Below are 22,658 nucleotides of genomic sequence, written 5' to 3'. Positions count from 1 at the left end.
TCGAGACTAACCTGAAGAGGCCTTGATGCGATTTTTGTTCTGAGTGAGATGCATAGGTGCAGACGAGACAAGTTGAGAATAATAAAATGGTGAGGCACATACAACTTTCAACAGTATCCATAGGGTGATTTTTTTCCTTCAGAGTGTGTCAAAAGTGTATCAAAATTGGACATAAGCAGGTGTCACATACACACCCTATGAATGCCAGGATTTGAGTCCTTATATCGTTCGGCTCAGACCACAAATGAGAGGAGATCATGCACCAGGGATTTTGCAAGGCCATGGTTACTTTGCAACAAATGATATATGAGTGTGAGAGGGTAGTATTGAAGTTTTTCTGCCAGTATGGAAACATCGTTATCACCCCAACTGCAGACCGAGCTGAGCAGCTTTATATTGCCTCCCTTTTTATCCCCTATCATAAAAGAAAGGCAGAGGATCCTCTTCTATGATGCTTTAGCTAATTTAGCTCAAAAAAGGGTTGTGTTTTAGCAGAAATAGATTAAAAAAAACATGGCTTCATTTTAAATCCTCAGGTTGAACTCTGAAGTGATTATTCTCTGCAGCTGGCTCTATTGATCAGTCTTGAATCAGATATTTCTGTAGTGCCTTTTCTGCTCATTGTTCCCTCATTGCAGTGTTGTATTAAATTATGTTAATTTAAATGATAAGAAGAGATTTCATTTTTAAAACATGTAATATGGTTCAATCCTGTCCTGCATGGTGTAAAAAATAGAAACTAGAGAGAAAAAACACCTTCACAGTAGAGTTTTAGTAGTTGAACATGTGTTATGGAGCCCTATGCCCTTGTACTATAGCTGTAAAGTTTCCCTTCAAGTAATATTTCACATTTCCACATAAACAGTGCCACTGGAGTCAACACTGCATCCTTTGTTATGAGCTTTGAATGTATCTCACAGACATACATCATTTTTAAATACCTTGTCTTTGTGCAATGGATAAATGTACCCCTCCATAAAAATCTAAATGATAGACAGCAGATTTTTTTTTGCATTAACCATAGAGTGCAATTTAATAGAATAGGTATTGAGCCCCCCTACAGTCAGAACATCAAATCGACAAATATGGCCTTGAAACTAATTATAACCACCAATACAAAAGCTAAATTAAATGTCACTTTGATATGTCTTGCTACAACAGTGTGGAACTTTTCTCTCCATTGTCTACCTTTTCACAAATAGCAGAGGTGTCTGATCTCTCATAGCAACTGCTATAACAGAAATATTTGTTTTGTCCGACCAATGACGATCCCTAAATCAAGAAGATGCCATGAAATAAACCACCCTCATTGTCAGTTGATCTGTGGTAAAGAAATGCAGTATTGTATAATAAGATGTATGCGGTTCTGTGTGTTTAAGTGTGAATCCTCCGTACAGTCTGTCTGTGTTTATATCCCGTGAGTGAGACAGTTGTCATAAGAGTGTGTAAAGATATGTAATTAGTAATTAACTGTACAATTTTAATGGCTGACCTCAGGGCTTCATAACTAACTGCTGTACAATAATACTAACAACACACATTAATGTACTACTATAGCCTTATCAGGTGCTTTCAAACCATTGTACGAGTAATAGTAGAGTTAGATATGTTGTTGTTTGGAGCTCAGCAACCAAAGGTTAACACCAGGGTCATAACTTACAGTTTTTCCAATAACATTTCAGAAATATTAATGTTACCAGGCACCAAAAGCAAACTTTACCTGTACATATGATTGTAGTTTGTAACGTTTGCAGCAGGATGTTCAGTACTGAGGGCTGAAGTGTTATCTAGTTTCAGAGAAGCGCCCAAAGTATGTTTGTATGTGCATGTATTGTTAACGTGAGTGGAATCATTTGTGTAAGATAAGTGGTGTATGTTGGACCAAAAAACGTGATGAGATGTACAAGGTTGTAGTGTAAATGTGTGTTTATTAAAACTCACCATATGTTGGTTCTCCCTTAAAGCGCAAAAGCATATTACTCCAGAGTAAACTTTCACCATAGCCTTCAATTCTGCTTTCAATTCTCCGCTAGGGAGTGTATGTAAGACTTGATTTGGATAAACACTATGCATATGCAAAACAAACTTTCATCAGTTGATTTGTTTACTTTACATAGGCTATAATAAAATGTTCAAGAGACTTCAAAATAAGATACACATATGGGACAGGAACAAAATTCCCTCACCTTTCTGACCAACAAGTTTCACATTGTCCCTAATTGGACAAAATTATCCCTGTGTAAGATATAAGTACATATATACATATAAGTAACATATATATAAGTACATATATATAAGATACAAAATGACTACCCAAAAAAAATAATGAACAGGTTTACTGGTGCTGTCTGTTGTTGAAATGTGCTGGAGGCGTCGGTACTATAAAAACTGCAGAGATTGTGAAAAGCCTGTCTGATGTTTTTCCTCTGATGGTAGTGATATTTCACCTCCAGTGCCAAACTAAACCTGTCAGTTAACTCACAAGGATGACTTGCAACACGGAGTATTTGGTGTAATTACATTTCCCACCTTGTTTGACCGACAAACTGAACTATAAAGGACTGACTCTGCTGTGCACAGCTCCCTCACTGTGTTTGTTGTTGTGATGTGTGTGAGTACATTCTCTGCTCCCCTGTGAGTGTCTTTCATTTGGTTTGAAAAAGCTGTCACGGCTACAACATGAGCTATATGTGGCTAAAGAATAAAATAAACATTGTGTGTAAAACTTGACAGCGTTTCAGCAGCCAACACTTACTGTATTCTGTCTCACCCACCTCTTATTAAAGCTCTGTAGATTTGACACACAGCATCTAATAAATGTTCCTGGTTTGGTTCCCTTGTTGTGCTCAGGGATTGTGATTTTTAAAAAGCATTTCATTTGTTAGACTTGCACTGTATGAAGACACAGCATGAATATCCCATTGATGAATCTCATGCAGCACACATAGAGAGTCTGATCTAAAAAATGACGTAAACAAAACCATCATCATATACATTTCACTAAATTCCTTATAAAATGCTGTGATATGTAAACGAAATGCTAGGAAGGAAGAGTGTTGCAATGAGATTAAATTAAATAAAGGCAGACTGTCACCATGTAAGAAAATGAAATATTGTTTTCTACAAAAAAATCGAATGTGTCTGTAAAGTTAAAAAAACTCTATGCTTATAAGAAATGTAATAACTGAAGCAGCTTCATTAACAGTTTTGTGAGACAGATTACGGTAAAATATGGTGTTGTAAAATTAAATTAATATAATTTGAAAGTCAAGTTTAGCATTATTTGTGCTCAGCTGCAGTTCCGCAATGCATTAACAGCACAAAGTAACAATACAAAAACATCACATCTGACCAAAAATGGAAACTAATACTAATTTTAAGGAAATATGTTGCATGGGATCACTGTGACAGATTTACTTATGTTTCTCTTGCTGCAGATTCAGCTAAATATAAAGATAGTAAAGATAATGTTAGGGAAATCATCAACGTAGTAGAAGCCATTAGTAAAAGCTAAATTGTCAATGGCTCTACTGTAACCACAAAGATGGCAGTGTTTGAGTGTTAACCAAACAGCAATACATTGAGCTGTAGATGTAATGTAAAAGAAAAAGCAACAGAGGGCAGCAAATCACATATCTCTCAGACACATTACTCACTTTACCCCATTGATCATCCACTGAGGGTAAATGCATTACAATTGGTCGGAGCAGCAAAGTGAGACTGTATAACTGGATTATTTTTGCACCTTATTGATTACATTCTCCATAACGGACTGACTGTCTGACCTCCTGAAACTGTCGGTAATTTAAACAGAAACCTCCAGGAAGAGGCGGTTTGGCAAAAATAGTGGCATGTTATCCCATCTGGAGAGCCGCAAGAAGCTTTCAGTGAAAATATTATTTCTACCTCTGACTGTGTGTGTGTGTGTGTGTGTGTGTGTGTGTGTGTGTGTGTGTGTGTGTGTGTGTGTGTGTGTGTGTGTGTGTGTGTGTGTGTGTGTGTGTGTGTGTGTGTGTGGTGTGTGTGTGTGTGTGTGTGTGCGTGTGTGTGTGTGTGTGTGTGTGTGTGTGTGTGTGTGTGTGTGTGTGTGTGTGTGTGTGTGTGTGTGTGTGTGTGTGTGTGTGTGTGTGTGTGTGTGTGTGTGTGTGTGTGTGTGTGTGTGGCCTAGCATTACTATACTTGTGGGGACCTAAATCTGTTTACACAGTCACGTGTGGGGACTCACCTCCCTTATGGGGACAAATTGAGGGGAATCATTAATTTTAGGGTGAAGACTTGGTTAGGTTTAGGATTAGGGTTAGGGTAAAGGTTAGGGTTCGGCATGTGTTGGTTATGGTTAAGGTTAGGATAAGTCTCCAGGAAATGCATGTAAGTCAATATAATGTCCCCTGAAGTGATGTATACATGGTGTGTGTGTGTGTGTGTGTGTGTGTGTGTGTGTGTGTGTGTGTGTGTGTGTGTGTGTGTGTGTGTGTGTGTGTGTGTGTGTGTGTGTGTGTGTGTGTGTGTGTGTGTGTGTGTGTGTGTGTGTGTGTGTGTGTGTGTGTGTGTGTGTGTGTGTGTGTGTGTGTGTGTGTGTGTGTGTGTGTGTGATAGAGGGGGGTGGGATGAGCAAGTGATGGAGAAAGAGGAAAGCCTGACTGGCAGCTGTTCTCTCCCGTGCCCGAAGGTAGATCGTATAAAGCTTTACAGACAGAGAAACCTGTGGAGAAGTTACACAATATCAAACATCAGTAGAGCCGTGTAGTGTATTGTTGCATCTGATAAAGGTGCCCATAATTGTAACTATTGCTAGACAACTTAAGAAGCTTATAAAATTGTATAATGTATTTGTTTATTTTGTGTTAAAAGTTAGATATGCAGACATATACATTTGTCAGATAAATGCACTGTGATAAGAAGTATATATCTTACTTCAAAATGTAGTCAAATAAAGTATAAAGTAACATAAAAAAACAATTATTCACGAAACATAAAAGTAGCTGATGGATCAAATAAGACATGCATTTCCTCTTGAAAGCCTACATGTATAGTCAGCCTATTTTAAGTGAGAATACACAATTTCCCAACTAAAGAGTGGGATTTATGGCACAACTTCACTTACTTCCAAGGTGTCTTGAGAAGCGATGTAGACTCACTGTACATTGTCAAAATGTCATTAACTCTCATAGTTTCTAGAACAACTTCCCTGAAGTCACAACATGTCTTATCTTGTAGGCTTGGTCAAGTTTGTCTATCAATATAACATAAAAACAGGAGTGACTGTATTTTCTGAGTAAGTATTGCAGTTACTGTGATGTTGCTATATCAGTTACTCATCACTTGTTAATCTGATAACAAATCACCCATAAGGACACAACTTCCATGCAAACAGACGCATGTTTCTTCAATACGATATTGTAAAACTTTACTCATCTGAAATATACTGTAGGGGACTTACCATCGTTGTTTGTGAGATATGTCTTTCACAAGTTTATAACCTCAGTCTCCACAATGTCTGGAGACTCCACCCATATGAGTGCAAAGTTATGACATTCTCAGCCCACACTCTTTCAATCAACCTCTTAAGCCTGCATGCACGCACACACATGTGCACACACACACACACACATACACACACATACACGCGTACACACACACCTCTGCGGTATATCATTATGCTGTAATTAGTGAAGCGGCAAAGGGGTAATTATTAAATGTATGAGGTCATTGTTGTGTCATGAGCCATCAATTGTGGGAAGATGCACCAATGTGAGCAATCATAAATGTTTTGGACTCATTGAAATGACATAAAAGCAAATAATATCCCCATGACGGTTTTTTTGTTCGGGTGGTGTATTTATTTGTCAAAGAAAGGAGCTGATTCTAGATGATGTACAATGATTAACCTCAGTCTGTGAGTTTCCATAGCACTCAGGCTGCTGCCCTGTTGCCACACTGTAACACGTGCATCGAGAAGAATTGTTTGGAAAATATCAGCTACTCATTTTGACATGAAATATGGTTTCTGGAGTACAGCCCTTGAGAAACCCGTGCAGATAAGGCTATGTGTGGACTTCTCACACAGGCAGGGATAACACTAATTACTTCTCTATAATAAAGAGTTCTACTTAACACAAAGGTGTTGAGAAACTCACACACAACGCATGTAGTCATTTTCCAGTCAGGTGGCATCTGTGTGTGTGTGTGTGTGTGTGTGTGTGTGTGTGTGTGTGTGTGTGTGTGTGTGTGTGTGTGTGTGTGTGTGTGTGTGTGTGTGTGTGTGTGTGTGTGTGGGTGGTGGGTGTGTGTGTGTGTGTGTGTGTGTGTGTGTGTGTGTGTGTGTGTGTGTGTGTTGTGTGTGTGTGTGTGTGTGTGTGTGGATCTAACACCAATGTGTCATGTTTCCCTGTGATTGCGTACCCATGACTCACCATCTTTTCTCTGCATGAGATAGATAGATAGATAGATAGATAGATAGATAGATAGATAGATAGATAGATAGATAGATAGATAGATAGATAGATAGATAGATAGATAGATAGATAGATAGATAGATAGATAGATAGATAGATAGATGGCTAATGAAGTGGAGTAGAACTAAGCTAGCTAACTAGCTAGCAAGCTACTATTGTCAACATGTGATGTGTATTTATTTTTCAGCAGAACATACCTAATGTAAGGGTTTATTAGCACATGTTTAATGTTGTTTCTGTAAGATTACATATATGTAGTGACAGTGACATGTTAGTAACTAGCAAAAAAGGTAAAAGGTACACACATTTACTTATTGTCAATGTTACCTTTGCTAACTGAAATGATCAGCTATTTAGGCTCTCTCTGTTGATTATACATGCAGCGAGAAGCCCCCACTTATGTAATATATTATTATAGAACTATAATCATTTGTGATTATGTTTTGTGAGCAAATCATAATCTGTTTTTATATAAGTAAGAGCTGGATGAAAAATTTAGTGAATTAATCATAACATTTCACTCGGATTTAGTTCTATAGATAGAACGAAGTCTGTTGCTTTCTCATGGAGACAATGGCTCCCAGCTGTGTGTGTGTGTGTGTGTGTGTGTGTGTGTGTGTGTGTGTGTGTGTGTGTGTGTGTGTGTGTGTGTGTGTGTGTGTGTGTGTGTGTGTGTGTGTGTGTGTGTGTGTGTGTGTGTGTGTGTGTGTGTGTGTGTGTGTGTGTGTGTGTGTGTGTGTGTGTGTGTGTGTGTGTGTGTGTGTGTGTGTGTGTGTGTGTGTGTGTGTGTGTGCGTGTGCGTGCTCAGGGAGCCTCTCGTCTCCCACTCAGGTCACATCTAAACAACAGGACAGGGTCAAGACCGTACAGATTAAACTATTACCATTATGATGTTAGCAGGACTCGGGGGTGGAATCATGAGCAGCAGTTATGAATACCAGGTTTCATAGAGAACAGTTAAAATGACGCAGCTGCTGAAGAAGAAAGGGGAGAGAAAGTGGGTGGAAGGAGGGGGCTGAGAGGTATGGGATGTGTGATTCTTAGCCTCCTTACATGTGTGTGTGTGCTTCAACCATGTGTTCAGTGACTGTGTGTAGGTGTTAGGGGATATTTGGGCTGCAGCAGGGGGATTCAGGCATAAGAGAGGCATTAGTGATAAAATAGGATGATGTTTTATCTCATCGGAAGAATGGGGGAAGAAGGGGGTGGGTGTGTTTAGAGAGGGGGGTAATGAGAAGGGGAAGAAAGACTGATTATTTTCATGAAGCAGAACTGGCATAGTTGTCCACCCACAAAACTTTACAACCTGTGTGACGTGTGTGACGTGTGTTACTGTACGATTCTCTGGCTGGGGGGTTGGGGGCGCCAGCTAAAATCTTGCCTAGGGCATAAAATAGTCAAGAACCGGTCCTGCACACACACACACACACACACACACACACACACACACACACACACACACACACACACACACACACACACACACACACACACACACACACACACACACACACACACACACACACTCATTTAAATTAGACCAGACAGGTTGGGACAAGCAATAGGAACTCTTCTTTTTAAGACTGCATGACACGTGTGTGTGTGTGTGTGTGTGTGTGTGTGTGTGTGTGTGTGTGTGTGTGTGTGTGTGTGTGTGTGTGTGTGTGTGTGTGTGTGTGTGGGTGGGTGGCCAGTTATATAGTTCTTCTCAATATAGGATCTTATCAGAAACTTTGAATAGGTATTCAGTCCCTTACTCACTCAAAATAAAATATATATGTATTTAAAGAAGAAAATACTATATCCTGAGTATTCACGTACATGTGTTGTATTCAGAAATATTTCTCCTACACTTAATTATTCGTGTAAATAAAAAATGAGAGGGGCACAATTTATCAAAACTATTTCCCAACTGGGAAAAGTTGTTTGAATGCTACTCTAGTTTTCAATGTGATATGATCGTAATCATGGCATGATAATATTTGTTAAAGGGATTTGTTGGACAGAGTTGTCTGAAAGGATAATAAATGTAGCAATGACTTATAACTGATATTGATATTATTTGGTGGCCAAAATACGTTTCTGTTAATTACCCCGTCCAAAGCAGTATATTGCTGAGCTTTAAACGTAACGGGATTGAAAAGCAAAAACCTTTTCCGATTGCTTATCTAACGCACAGATAAAAAACATCAACTCCTACAGCTGGTAGCTAAATTATCATCAGTGCTTTTCCCTGCGTTTCATTTCTGGCTGCAATCCAAATTACCTTCAGGGTAGTGGTAGTAAACTTGAAAATCATGTCCCAGTAATTGTCGTGTTCAAACAAAAGCACAAACCCCAGTGAACAGATTAACCTGATGACTGCTAAAACATAAATAGAAAACAAAATGGACACAAGTCTATTTTACATTAAAGTCAAATAAGACTAGAGTGGTATCAACTCAGACACATTTATAGATCAATTTGTATTTCCTTTTAATTTGTGTATATCAATCTGGTATTGCTTTTTATTTAATGAAACAATGGATCATTTCTGGCAAGAATTAAAAACTCCCAGCAAAAAAAAACATCATTCATTTTCTTTTGCCTGACCCTCAAACTCTCCTGTAACATAACTACTTCAGTTCTCCACTGATGCATACTTGTGAAGAGTGTTTGATTTATGTCCTGTCTGAGCATAATGTTTCAAAAGAAATAGATCTTATTATGAATGTCAGAGAGTCCCAGCAGTACTGCTTCTTTGGGACTCTCTCTTTTGGAGTTTGTCTCCTCAAAACGAGCAATTTAAAGTTAGTATTTGAAGAAAAACACTTAACAATGACACTATTGTACTCCACAAGTGTATGTACTGGGATTTTGTTTTGATAAGAACACAAGATTCCCAAAATAAGTTTTTAATTGAAACAGAACAAATTCATTCCTGGAATAAAACGATCAAGTGCTGAAGCCCCAGGTTGTATTCATCAGTATCGTGACAAGTCATTGACCCTCTACTACTCAGTCTACTGCATACCATTTCCTTCAGTCAACAAAAAGTATTTTTGACCCCCACTCTCTCACATTTATAAATATTAAACATTAACACATTGCAAAATTTCTCTTGACATGTTTTCTGAATGAGGAAATGAGCAGCTTGAGTGGGTGTAATGTGGCATTTTTTACTTTCAGGGCTAAGCAGAACCACATGTGGGTTGAGATTAATTAGACTCTATAACACTTTCTAAATGGAAACTCAGATGTAACTTATATATTTTTTAAAAGAGACAAGCAAACAAATTAATTGCACATATTTGTAAACTGTTTTTTTTGTGTGTTAGCTCTATGCAATGTTGTGCAGTTAAATAATAGGTGAGAAAATATTAAATTGATCTAACCATGGAGTTAGAAATCTGAAAAGAAAGACTGTGGTTCATAAGATACATTTAGAAAAATACAGAATAATGACATTAAGAATCAAGGGAACATTTGTATGTTTTAATACCATGTTTTCATCTTATTTGTAGTTGTTTTCACTATCAGGACACTCATTTCTTCCACAAAACCAGATGAACAGGATGAAATATATCTTCACTCCTTAAAAAAACGAATTTATGAAGAAAGAGATATGTATCCGTTTAGATTTGGATTTAATGCTTCAAGTGTTCAAGTGTTCATGTTGGATTGGCCTCCAATCATCATACAGTGTGACTAACCCAACACGACCACATGTGCTTCATCACCTCTAATCTAAAGTATGAAACCATAAAACATGTGAGAAGACAAGAGGAAACTATTAGCTGTTTGGTCAGGGAGGGGTTCAGGGCCGCCCCATACTGTAGGAGTTAAAGAGAGCAAACAGCAATGATTAAGTGTATGTATGATATACATCCCACAGACCCTTTTCTCCTTACACAAATCACGATAAGAACTCACAAAAACGGCCTCCATTTGCGCACTTTAAGTGTGAATGCAAAAGGTTTTTGTTGTATCCTCTGAAGGCCCACGCAGGGTGTCACCCTGAGTGTTTAGCAGGTGCAAAGATATGGGAAGCCTGATGGGTTCGTCCTTTGAACTCATTGTGCATGCAGAGGAACCCACTCAGGGAAACCTTTACTAGCTTTGTGCGGCACAGCCATATCATGATAGATTTCAGAGTTCAACAAAATAGATCAATTATTACCAGAATGTTTGCTTTACTCGTAACTCTGACCATTATGATGGTTTATGGTTCGATGGATTTGTCATATTTTTCTTCTTAGTCACTGTGTTGTGCGTGATGTTACAACTCCTTGTCAACTGATACTTCCTGTTGGGTTTCACATGATGAAGCAGGCAGTGACGAAGAACTTGAACTTCAAAAAGTAAATTAATAAAACAGCTTGTGAATGTGAATCAAACAACACTTCGTCCTTTATTTTAAAAACATCATCACTAAAACAATATATGGCACTGTCCAGGTCTCTGGCTTTCTGTACTGCTTAAACCAGTGACTATCTTCTTGCTACGTGTTATATGTATTTTTAGTTTTTGTCTTTATTACCATTTAAAGTATTGTGAGTTGCATGTTTTAATGATTTGATTAACGTGTCATTTTCTTTAAATAGTATGATTTATTTTTAGGGTGAATTTAACACATTTCTCCAGGTACTATAGCAGAAAAATAGCCTTTGTTTCCATTAACATAAATGTATTTTAATATGCTCTGTCCCTGTTAAATCAACTAAAATATTTACAAATAATAAATAAATATAGCAGCAGCTGAAGGAATATTTTAAACCAAAGTATTTCATTTCAAAATGAGACTAATTAAATCACTATTCTGCTGCAAGTGTTCAGCCATTGCCTAAAGGCCACTTTGATCTGTGGTGAACCAGTGCTGATGCTGTTTAAAAAAGGTTAATGTCAGGGAGGGATCAATCTGCTGGGGGCGAAAATTATCCTATGGGTCTCTTTTAATCACTAATTAAATAATAACAATAATACATTAATTATCCATCTGACATTTACAATGTTTAACACAAATATGTGAGGAAATATGAACCATATGGCATAAGAGTTAGACTGTATTTAACATTTCTGATCTTCAATACCCCTTCCACTTTAAACTCGGGTATACTGCACATACTTTATTTTCTAAGTTTGAATAATAGCCCTATAATTGATCATTTTTTACAACCTAATTCCTCTAGCTGTGTTCATGTATGAGCCATTACACACCAGGGCAAATTACCTGTATGTGTGAACCTATTTGGCAATAAATCTAATTCTGATGCTGTGATAGACTGTAGTGTTTCATTCCATGGTCTTAATTCGAAACCCAAGAATCGGCAACATTAGTACATCTGAAACAGGCACTGCAGTAATTTTTTTAATGACCGTAGTGTCTGGGAATGAAACCCTCCTCAATTTATGATATTATGTTCTTAACTTTTTGATAGTATGTCAGCTGTTCTGGTATCTCTTCCATCTCTGATAACAATATGTTCTATTCTGAGAATATTAGGGAATGGTTGACTTTGGAGGGAGTTGCATGTGTGTGTGTGTGTGTGTGTGTGTGTGTGTGTGTGTGTGTGTGTGTGTGTGTGTGTGTGTGTGTGTGTGTGTCTGTCTATCCGGCTCCCTGTAGTCCTTCTATTGGTCTTCTGAGTGGGTGGTCTGTTCCAAGAGAGGAGCACTGGAAACATTATACCTACACACACACACACACACACACACACACACACACACACACACACACACACACACACACACACACACGGAAACTGGGAATCACACCAACGCAGCACAGCAGAGGGTGGAGCAGGCAGGAGCCTTATTCCAGATGTGCGACATTAATTTAGATGATCCAAAACATGAACCGGTAGTTCCCACTCACTCATCACCACTGTGTGTGTGTGTGTGTGTGTGTGTGTGTGTGTGTGTGTGTGTGTGTGTGTGTGTGTGTGTGTGTGTGAAACATTCACACTAACTTTTTTATATTCTCTCACACTCAGAAATATACCTGCAGGTTGACATTTTCATATATTTTTGAATAATTTGGGTGACTTGCCAACTGAGGAAAGAGCGGAGGATAAAATTCCCCTTCTTGAGTTGAAGGTGGAGGAAAAGATGGAGCTGACAGGACGAGGTGTGTGATTAAAAAGAGGGGAAAAGATGAGGTGCAGAGCAGGTTATGAGAACAGTCTCCACTCTGACCTATGGAGCTGCGCCCCTGGACTTTCATACAATACTTTCCACCGGGGAGGCGAGGGGGATACGGTGCATGGAAAGACAAAGAAGGAGAGAAAATACAATTAAATAAGAAGAGCGGAGGAGGAGAATAAGAGAACATTTAGGAGGACGGAAGTGGTTGATTGGGTCCCCTCTGAGATTCCTTTGTTTAGATTGTTCTGCATTTCACTTTTCACTCTCTCCCCTCCACCTCCTTATTTTTCTGACATCTGAGGTAGATTACAACAGAGACCCTGGGTCACATTTATGACTTAAATCAAGAACATATGTTGCGAGTGTGTGTGTGTGTGTGTGTGCACGTGTTAGTACATCCATTTCAGTGGGATTCCCCTCCGGTCCCTGAGTGGTGGTCAGATTTATTTTCTTATCCATTGTCTCTTGCTGGGACATCAAAGGACCATTGTTTGTTGATCAGCGAGGGTGCTGCAGGTTACTCACAGGTCCCGTAAGAGAACGCTTGGCTTCTCCTCCACATCTCCCCTTCTTATCTCCCTTTACTGAAACTGACCTTCTAAGCATGTCGGATCGCGGCAGAGAATTCCTGACACAGTGGATCAGCGCAACACAAAAAACATGTTTTGATTATAAGAGACTGAAATGTGGTTATGTCCCATTTGTTTCATTTAGGCCTGGTCAAGGCTTGTTCTAAAAACACCACATTCGGTCTGTAAACAATATCTTACTCGAACAAAATGTACTTTAATACAAACCTCATGGACAAAAACACTAAATGTACCGCATGCTTTGATCAGTACAGCACTGAAATTCAGTCATTCTTAGCGGGTAAAAGAAGAAATGTCCCATTAACTTCAGCACAACAGCACATATGTAAAAGTGTCAGTTGACTTTATTAGGATCGGTTTCACTCAGTTGAAGAAAAAACAACTTTTGTCTTTGGAACGTTTACCTAGGAAGAAAACAAGTCTACAAAATAAGTTGCTGGAAGGACAATATATAAAACAATGGCATCAAAATAAAAAAAATAAAAAACAGGCTCAAATATTTTTGGATGCAGGGCATTTTCCTCTTTGTGCCCTTTTGTTTACAAAACAATGACAAAAAAGGGAAACTTAAAAAAAAATAAAATCAATACTTATTTACAGTGCATATATTTACATTAAGGCATTTTTGCTGGGGAGAAAGACGGTTGATCTGATACAACCCCCAGTTCTACACAAATAAATAGTCAGATTTACCATGATACATTACAGTGCTATATCATATGTATGCTACCTGCAGTGAATGAACAAATACAGTTATAGGTGCAGGCTGAATCACACAATCAAAGCGGACAAGCGTATGTTGAAAGGTTCACATTTGTTCTGTCTTTAAAAATACTCTCATGTTCATATGTCAATTAAAATAGTCCATTATAGTCAGTGTGACTTGACATTTCCCTAAAGCAATATCAATGAAAGCGATGGGGAACAAAATCCTTTTTTGGTAAAAAAATAAATGTCTTCCTAATTTTAACTAAAGTCTCTTTGAGATCAATCAATCAAAATCAGCTGGGTATCTTACAAAGTTAGTGTTTTTGATTATTTTGCCCTGATTATTTTGAGATTAGAAGCCTAATATAATCATGTTGTTTCACATATACTGTTATTTTTGTTTCCCATCATTGACATTGAACATGTTTTGATTGGGGCTAGCTGCAGGAACACTTGCAGCAACAACTCTTGCAATATACGGACATGTTGTTTCAAGAAAGACTTTAAATATTGTGAACTTCTCCTTCAACAAAACATATGTCCGTGTTTGATTGACTGATAGAACCTCAATGTAATTAGTTGTGTACAGAGTCAGAGAGAAGACTGACTGTCATTTCATTAAAAAAAAATCAACATCAGGATGTCCGTAAAGTGGCCTGAGCCAATCTGTTAAATCACAACGAATAATGGGTAAACCTGTCATTTAAAAATAATTCACTTTTTTTTTTTAGAGCTTTCAATAGATTAAGAAATAAAAACAGCACCAAGTGTGTTTAAAAAGGACTTTCTACATTGATCACAGCTCTGCTACCACTTAACAAAAACACATACAAATCAGAGAAGGAGGCACTTTATAAGGTGTTGAGGATGAAGATCATACTTTGGTTAAAACGTTGAACGTAAAAAGGCTGGATGAGATAGATGTACGGGTAATTGTATTTTGAAGATGCTTAATTCAAGCTTGTGCATCAAAATAAAGTCAAATTCAGTTTTAACTGAATTAATTCTCAGATATGTCTACGGGTTCTGCTTACATTTCTCTGGTTGGAAATCCATCAAAAGACATCATGAATAATGTATCACCTAATTGCTGCTCTTTACCATCCATCCACCTTCCTCTGTCCTCACATCTCCTCTCTATAAAAACTAAAATCTTTCTATCTCTTCATCTCCACCCCTCCCTCGTTTCTTCCTGCACTATCTTCCCTCTCCAGAGTATAAATGCCTTCAATGTTTTATATCTGAACAGCAAAGGTTTCTGTGGCGTTCACAAATATTCAGTCCAGTAGTGATAAGGATCTTTCCAGTGGTGAATGAGATGCATGGGCCAAAAAAGGCTCCGATTTAAGATTTCCAGTGCAAACCGAAGGATTTGGTAAAAACTCAAACCTGGATGTTCCAGTTATATGAGCAAACTAACAAACCATGGAGCAAAAAAAAAGTGGTTTGACTAGTTTTGCAACAAAAAAAAGCTTGAGACATTTTGGAGCTACCATTTTCTTTTTGTTATAATTTTTCTTTTCTGTGTTTGTCCAAAGAAATCTATACTAAGTATATCTGGAGGTTAAGGGACCAGGAACTACATCTGGCAATTATTGTTCTACCTTACAACCTCCGATTCGTCCCACTCGCGTTTAAAAAGCAACATGTTTGTTAGGCTATCGTACGGTTTCAGCACAGGATAGCAGCACCAGGAGCAGCTGTGGTGTCATCAGGCAGCTTGTAACGTTGTGGAAGATGAAGTGAGTGCTTTGGGTGTGTCAACATAGTGCTTGTGTGTTTGCAGTGTGTGTGTGTGTGTGTGTGCAAACGCTGCTAGTTCTGGTGTCTTTTCATGTGCAGAGCGAGGTGGTCGGATCGGGAGAAGGAGCGCGAGCAGACGGCGCACTGGAAGGGTTTGGCGCCCGTGTGCTTCCGGAAATGGCGCGTCAGCTCGTCGGATCGGGCGAATCTCCAGTCGCAGCTGTCCCACGTGCACCGGTACGGCTTCTCACCTGCAGGATGTAAAGAAGAAAAAGTCTGAATGAGTGCTGGCGCTCCTTTATCTAAACTTTATCTAAAACAATTATTTATAAACCAAATCCTGAATGAATCATGCAAATGATTTGTTAAAAACAATGAATCAAATATCACGAATGCTGATGACGATGACGATGACCTAAACTTTTATTTTCATGAACAATGTACGCTAGAGGGGGGAGGACCAGAACACTTTTAAGCTTCTTCTTGCCCTTTTTGAATATGACCGGCTATTTTAGAATTTGCTTGAAAGTTTTTTTATTTTGCTTCTCCTTGATTAATTAAATAATTAATATTATTGTTTGTTTTGTTTCCAACATGTTCAATAAATTGACTAAATAAAAAAACAAATGGCATCACTGAGCTGAATTTCTGGTTAAATCACATGATCTTCAGCAAATAACAGAGATATGACAACATTATGAGAACCAATTAAACTAATTATTATTAGTACAAACATGAACTCCCTGCAATACATGACTTGCTCAATTGGGTGGAGCAACAGGCAAAACAGGCTCTACTGAAAGCTAAAGTTGCATCCCATCATATACAGTCATCACGCTGTCATAGGCATTTATGAAGCACAAACGCTGCTCATGTTTCCCACGCTCAGCATTGTCTGACTTGGCTATTGTGCGTTTCTCTTTGACAGATGTGGTTTGTTTCTCTGTCATTCCAATAATGTTTACATATAGTGCCAGCTACTTTGGGAAAACGTGTGTGAATAGTCTCATTCACTCACGGCACGATCAACCAGTGGTGACTATCCATGCAGATCATTTTAGTTTTTATCGGCCCAGGTATTGAGATTTCTGCAAACCACCCACATACATACTTGTGATATTATTTATTTAATTAATGGAACAACATGTGTATCACACGCCCAAGGACAAGACTTCGCAGGAAACACAATTATGTACTTCTGTGTACTGGTATACGTCTATGAATTTAGCTCTGTCAGGTAACAATTGATACAGAATTATGATCCCTTTTCTTCTTTCAGTAGTTTTTTATTTTAATTTGCTGCTCAATTTCAAGTTGGCAAATACTGCTTCACAATGTAATTGATTAAAATGTGTCTTAAAAGCAAGCCACAGTTTGTTTGTAATTGTTTGAATCTCAATGCACCAAAAACATCATCCTTTTTTCCTCAATTAAACCTGAATTAAATGTGGTAAAAGCAGAAAGAGATGTAGGCACCTGGACAAATTAAATATAAATCTGTCTGCATGCTGAATACTACTAGAGTTAAGTGAACACAATAGGATTTATTTTGTCGTCTGTGTGAACAAAACCTCACACAGGCACAGCAAGCTTTGCAGCGTCGCTAAAACAGCGACAGTAATGCCATTATGACATTTAAATGAACAACAGCATCAACAAATTGAGGAACACACACCTGAAACACAAATAGGAGAGACAATAAAATAACACACAAAAAAAGTGAACCGGGAGAACAACTCACAATACACACACGCACACAGCAACACACACACACACAAACAATCAGGGTAATGGATGTTGATGGAGATTAGAGTGGGAACTCCCACAGGGACAAAAACGCATTAGGAATCATCTCATCCAGATTACTGACAGGTGTATGTATATGTGTGTGTGTGTGTGTGTGTGTGTGTGTGTGTGTGTGTGTGTGTGTGTGTGTGTGTGTGTGTAAGTGTGCATTCAAGCAGCTGAATAAGATAAGTAGAATGAGTAACAGACAAAGATAGAAATGGGGGGAGTGTTGAAAGTGGGAGGATGGCACAAAAGAGAAAAGAGATTGATTAGATGAATAAAAAGGATGGGAAAAGGGGGATAAAATAACTAAGTGGGCCTGACAAAAGCAGAGAGGATAAGGAAGTTGCTGCTACATCCCTCTTTACATGGCGTGCCCTCATCTTGTGGTCTATAATAACTGCAATAACCACAATCAGCCTGCAGCATGAATGACGCCAGATTTAATTGTCGTGTCATGTTCCCAAAAACGAAATGTGAGGCACGCACACCCACAACAGTATTCTGAACAAGCAGTGGAACAAACTCTGGATCCTAAAGTGGTAAGAATGAGATTGGTGTGTGTTTGTGTATCCATACGAGTGAGGAGAGCGTAGATATCAACAGAAGCTTTGTTTTGTTAGCTGGAGTGAGGTGGGGCCCAACACCTAAGCCCTTGTTTGTTGATTTTGCCCAGAATCTAAGTGGAACAAGAAGGTATTTTTGTACATATTTATAATTTCAAAGATCCACACAATAATAAGGCATTCAAACATTGATGTCTTCACAGATCCTAAGAGAGACGGCACCATGCATCTAACGCTGACCACATAGTTTGAGAGTCATCCCCTGGCAGAAGTGTGTCACTTCCACCTGTTTTGATGGAATAGTATATTGGGCAGAGGATGGGAATGGGGCAGGATACATTTACACACACATGCCAGGAACACAACACTCTGCCTAGCAACTTGGTGCCAGAGCAGATACCGAAATACAAGTCGCGTGGGCAGCGTATTTTTCCCCGTTTAAAAAAGATGCATTAATTGGAGGAATGTCTTACCCGTGTGGGTCCTGAGGTGGGCTTTCAGATGGGACGACTTGGTGTAGACCTTCTTGCAGCCTGACAACAGAGAGAAGGATAAACACAAACAGAAGTGTCAGATATGCGTTTACCCAATGTGCTGAGTGCTAGAAATGTGAACTAATGAACAACAGAAGCTGTAAACGTTTGTTTTTGCTATTCTGATTTATCAAAAGTACACGTGACTGTGTAAATAAGGGGCACACATGCTTCTCGTATTAAAACTGTTTTCATTTGGGCGTATTTAAAAATAAACTGCATGCCAATAATCACACGCTTTTTTTCGACATCCAAGTCGAAATATTTTAAATACAGAAAAACAAGACCCTTTTCACAAAATAAACAGTGTGCGTGGAAACATTCTGAAAAGATTTAGGATTTTGATTGATTTAGAAAGATGTTTTTCTGATCTGTTCTGGCTTTAAATGAAAATATTACATTTCACATATTGAAAACATGTAAAGAGTGAACAGCTGCTGCAGTGAGACTAATATTATACACTTGTTTAGAGTGTGGATGTGTCCTTGCGTGGATATGATGGATCTGCCTCATCGGACTTGTGATAACATGCTGCAGGAGGCTCGGCTTAATCCCTATTTTACACGCTGCCACAGGCTAGTTGACATTACATGTCCTACAAGTAGCTGCACATCGTACAAGTGCAATCTGAACCAACTATCTAAAGTGTGACTGTATGCAAATTACGTGTTGTGGTGCGATGATCAAATGACTTCAGGAGAACATTCAATTAATTACACCCATGCATGTTCATTCCACAATCATACCAGCAATGTCTTAAAAGCCACAACAATGTGTGAGAGCTTGAGAGTGCCCGAGTCATTTGAGGTGAGACAATAAAAGCAAGGTATAATACCAGAAGGTTAATTGTAAGGCAGTGATTGATGTTCTGCATTGCCAAAATATTTTAATGCTAGTGCAGCGTGTACACTGCTGTGGCACTAGTACATATCGTGACTCATAAGCCTGGGAAATCGTTTTACACACAACATATCATTTTTCAAAAATGCACGGGTGTCTCAAAATAGATCTGTTTTTTCTTACAGTTTGTGAGTGACCAAATATTCACCTGACCACAGCTCAATTTAAGAATAAACACACAGTGAGAAGAATCAGAGAGCTGTGTAATTGTTCTGACCTGGGTAATCACAGTGATGGATCCGTCGTTTCTCCAAATCTGGGTTGTTCCTCCGGTTATAGCGTGCAGACATGGTGTTCTGGGCTGGAGTTGGGGTTGTTGCAGGTACTTGGGGAACGCCTGAAGCTTGGCCTGGGGACGGAGTGGGAGCTGTGGTGAGGGGGAGGGCTAAGCTACCTGGTCCTGGGCCGGGGCCTATCCCAGGGGGGCTGCCTGCCAACTTGGAGGCGATGGTGGCTGCATATGAGGGAGGCGGGGACATGGTGTGAAGCAGCTCCTTCTGCCTGTCAGGGCTGCCGGGCTCCGAGCTCGGGGGAGAGGGCGGCAGGTAGGGCGTCTGGTGCTGGAGGAAGTGGGGGTGGGCCTGAGCGTGGGGGTGTGTGTACACCCGGCCACCCAGGCCGCAGTACGCAGGCTTGGCTGTCTGCTCTTGTTGAGACGCAGAAGAAGCTACCGGCATGTCATGGAAAGGTGTGTGGATTGTGGAAGTGTGCTGTATCTGCTGATGATGATGGTGGTGATGATGATGCTGAGCCTCCATACCATTGCCATGGTGATGGTCCAAGCCGGAGTTCAGTAGCTGAAACAGTGAGCCGCTGTTGTCATGGTGGTGGAGAGCGTGTTGTTCAAACTGCGGTGACATTTCCTGTTTGATGAACACTTCTGGTACCGACTCATCACCGCGGCCGTCTACCGCATGGTTAAAAACACTGGTGAAGTCCGGCAACCCTGTTAGCGTCATGTTTATGGCTGAGGTTTCCATGGCACTGCTGCCGGGGCCATGCCCAGATGTGCTGCAGCTACTGGTGGGCGTTGTGTTGGAGCAGTGCAGCTGGATGTTGGGGGAGAAACACGGGGGAGCAGATTCTGTTTTGATTTGGGTGAGACCTGTGTGGTTCTGCTGCTGAGGCGGCCGCACCTGCTGACACAAGCCCATCCTCAGGTAGGCGGCGTCGGGGAGGTACAGATTCATGTTGAGGGTGTAGGGGGCCCCTGTATGGTTGTCAGTGAAGAACTGATCCAGCGCGGACACACAGTCTCTCTGATTCTTCTGCTGACTTTGGTGAGGTTGAAGTGGTAGAGACTGAGGGGAGAGGTACCTGTCCATCTCAAACTTTGCCTGTAGATAGAAACACAAACAAAACAGTCTAGTTTAGAGACATTTCATTTTGAAGAAAACTTTGGTTGAATCAAATGTTTTCAGCTTGCTTCTCATGAGCTACCATGAAAGCATTCTGAGGCGCTATTTAGAGAAGACAAAGGTTTGATAGGACAGTCACCGCTAAAACATTTATCAAGTAGTCATCAATAGGCAGTTCCTACATTCCACATTCACTCTCTGGCTGCGAAGCTGAACTCAGGAACCCATCAGCTGTGAGGCCAACAGTTGAGAATCAGGCCGTTGAGAATCAGGCCATGGAAATAAGAACTAATACCACTAGAAAAAACCCTAATAAATGTCCACAATTGCAACTATGACAACAGACTAAAGAAGAAAACTCGGGCTGATCCAACTGGAATCACAGGTGGACAACTTGATGTCAAATAGGGCCTTTTTCACTCTATTTCCTGTGAATATTAAGGCAGGTATAAAAGTTAGAGAAACCCTGCAGCAGAGGATGAAACAGCAACATGAAAGGGAATAGGGAAACACCCATGCCTCTCTATCCGCAGCAGTAGCAGTAGTCTGGGGATGGGCTGCTATTTCTAGGCTCCTGATCCACCAGCTGTTATATTGCACTCTCTCCTCTGCTGCACAAGTTTCCTGCTAACTGGGGACAGAGTTGCCGGGAGCTTTCTGTCCGGAGCTGGAGTCAGTTGTTGTCAGCGTGGTATGATGGTGAGGGGGGTGACCAACAACTGGTGGCCAACTGGCTGGCAGAGAAAACATGCGGTGACTGCGTTTGCAGGCGGAGCGGCTCCGTCCAGCTGGCCGCAGCCTGCTCGCATAATCACCGAACATAGTGCAAAAGAAAGTGGAGGTTAACATCAGCTAGGCCGATGGACATTTAGAGGCCAGCTAAATAAACTGGATCTACAACCTATCTGCCACGCCCATTCAATGAAATACATCAAGTCGGTTTGATTTCTACCCGGTTTACCTGTGCGTAGTCATTGTGTCCAGTCTTGTCTGTTTCTGTGATCTTGCAGTCGAAGCCGAACAACAGCGAGTCTTCCAGGGGGAATCCTGCGGGCAGAGCCGCCTTCTGCAGCGGGTAGAAGGGGTCCTCCTGCCCGCCGCCGCTCATCGCCAGGGTCGCGGCCATGAAGCTCGGGTGCAGCGCCGCTAAGGATCGCTCGTCCTTTTCTGCTAAAAGGAGGATGCTACAGCGGAGTGAGAGGAGTGGAGCCGACGAGGTGGAGAGCGTGAGGTGGAGTTAATAATGTGAGCCTGTCTGCTACATCCCCTTCACTTGTTTCATCCCTCCACCGGCCCACAGACCGTTTCTATCTCCTGCTACAGGGCGGAGCGACCCAGTGTAAATACTGCATATGCACCGCCCATCAAGCGTTTAAGCTTTGATCATTCATTCACTGGCCACCGCCCTACTCCATCTAAATACACTGACAACAGTGTCGTAAACTAGGCTACAGGACCTGCCTGACAGACAGCATTCACAGCCATAGTAGAAGTCAAGGTTAATTCATGGTTCCCCTCCAGTGTTTTTAGTTTATATCAAATATGTATTATACTTATATAGATAATCTCTAATAGGAATATTATATTGTATCTAAATACCTGGTCTATTCTTGCAATTAAAGTCACTTTTTAAACCTGATAGTCCCAAAAGATACACAAATAAAACACAAATGGGCAATTTAAGGCAGCAACTAGACCCACATGCCTCCTAAATGTCCGGTTATTTCAAACCCCACACCACCAGTTGGTAATACAGACTTTAAAATGCGATCCGAGACTATTTTTTAAAACTCATTATAAATCAATATTCTCAGGTTGGGTATAGCACTTCCATTGACAGGTAAACTGAACTTCATATGCAAATTAAGGAGTAAAAACTACTTTTTAAACAGGT

General features: G+C 40.1%; 1 protein-coding gene across 2 annotated transcripts; it reads right to left on the bottom strand.

Annotated features, from left to right (window-relative positions):
- Positions 1 to 13,490: 13,490 nt before the first annotated feature.
- On the bottom strand, positions 13,491 to 22,088 carry klf5a (Kruppel-like factor 5a). 2 transcript variants are annotated; one of them, XM_034237679.1, is made up of 4 exons: positions 21,726 to 22,088; positions 19,624 to 20,743; positions 18,447 to 18,506; positions 13,491 to 15,870 (listed from the first exon to the last, which is right to left on the bottom strand). In XM_034237679.1, the coding sequence occupies exons 1-4, from the start codon at positions 21,888 to 21,890 to the stop codon at positions 15,692 to 15,694; spliced, it is 1,524 nt and encodes a 507-aa protein (XP_034093570.1). In that variant the 5' UTR covers positions 21,891 to 22,088; the 3' UTR covers positions 13,491 to 15,691. The 2 variants fall into 2 exon arrangements, with proteins under 2 accessions (XP_034093570.1, XP_034093571.1); XM_034237680.1 differs by lacking the exon at positions 13,491 to 15,870 and adding an exon at positions 15,915 to 18,086.
- Between the last annotated feature and the right edge of the window lie 570 nt (positions 22,089 to 22,658).

This window comes from Gymnodraco acuticeps, unplaced genomic scaffold, assembly GCF_902827175.1.
Source record: "Gymnodraco acuticeps unplaced genomic scaffold, fGymAcu1.1, whole genome shotgun sequence".
Lineage (NCBI taxonomy): Eukaryota > Metazoa > Chordata > Actinopteri > Perciformes > Bathydraconidae > Gymnodraco > Gymnodraco acuticeps.
This window is presented reverse-complemented; position numbering and strand designations above follow the sequence as displayed.

Excerpts from the sequence above, each read along its gene's own strand:
- klf5a (XM_034237679.1), bottom strand. The coding sequence starts at position 21,890 with ATGGCCGCGACCCTGGCGATGAGCGGCGGCGGGCAGGAGGACCCCTTC. Across the intron at positions 20,744-21,725 it reads GACACAATGACTACGCACAG|GCAAAGTTTGAGATGGACAG; the intron begins GTAAACCGGGTA and ends TTCTATCTACAG. Across the intron at positions 15,871-18,446 it reads CCACCTCAGGACCCACACGG|GTGAGAAGCCGTACCGGTGC; the intron begins GTAAGACATTCC and ends TACATCCTGCAG.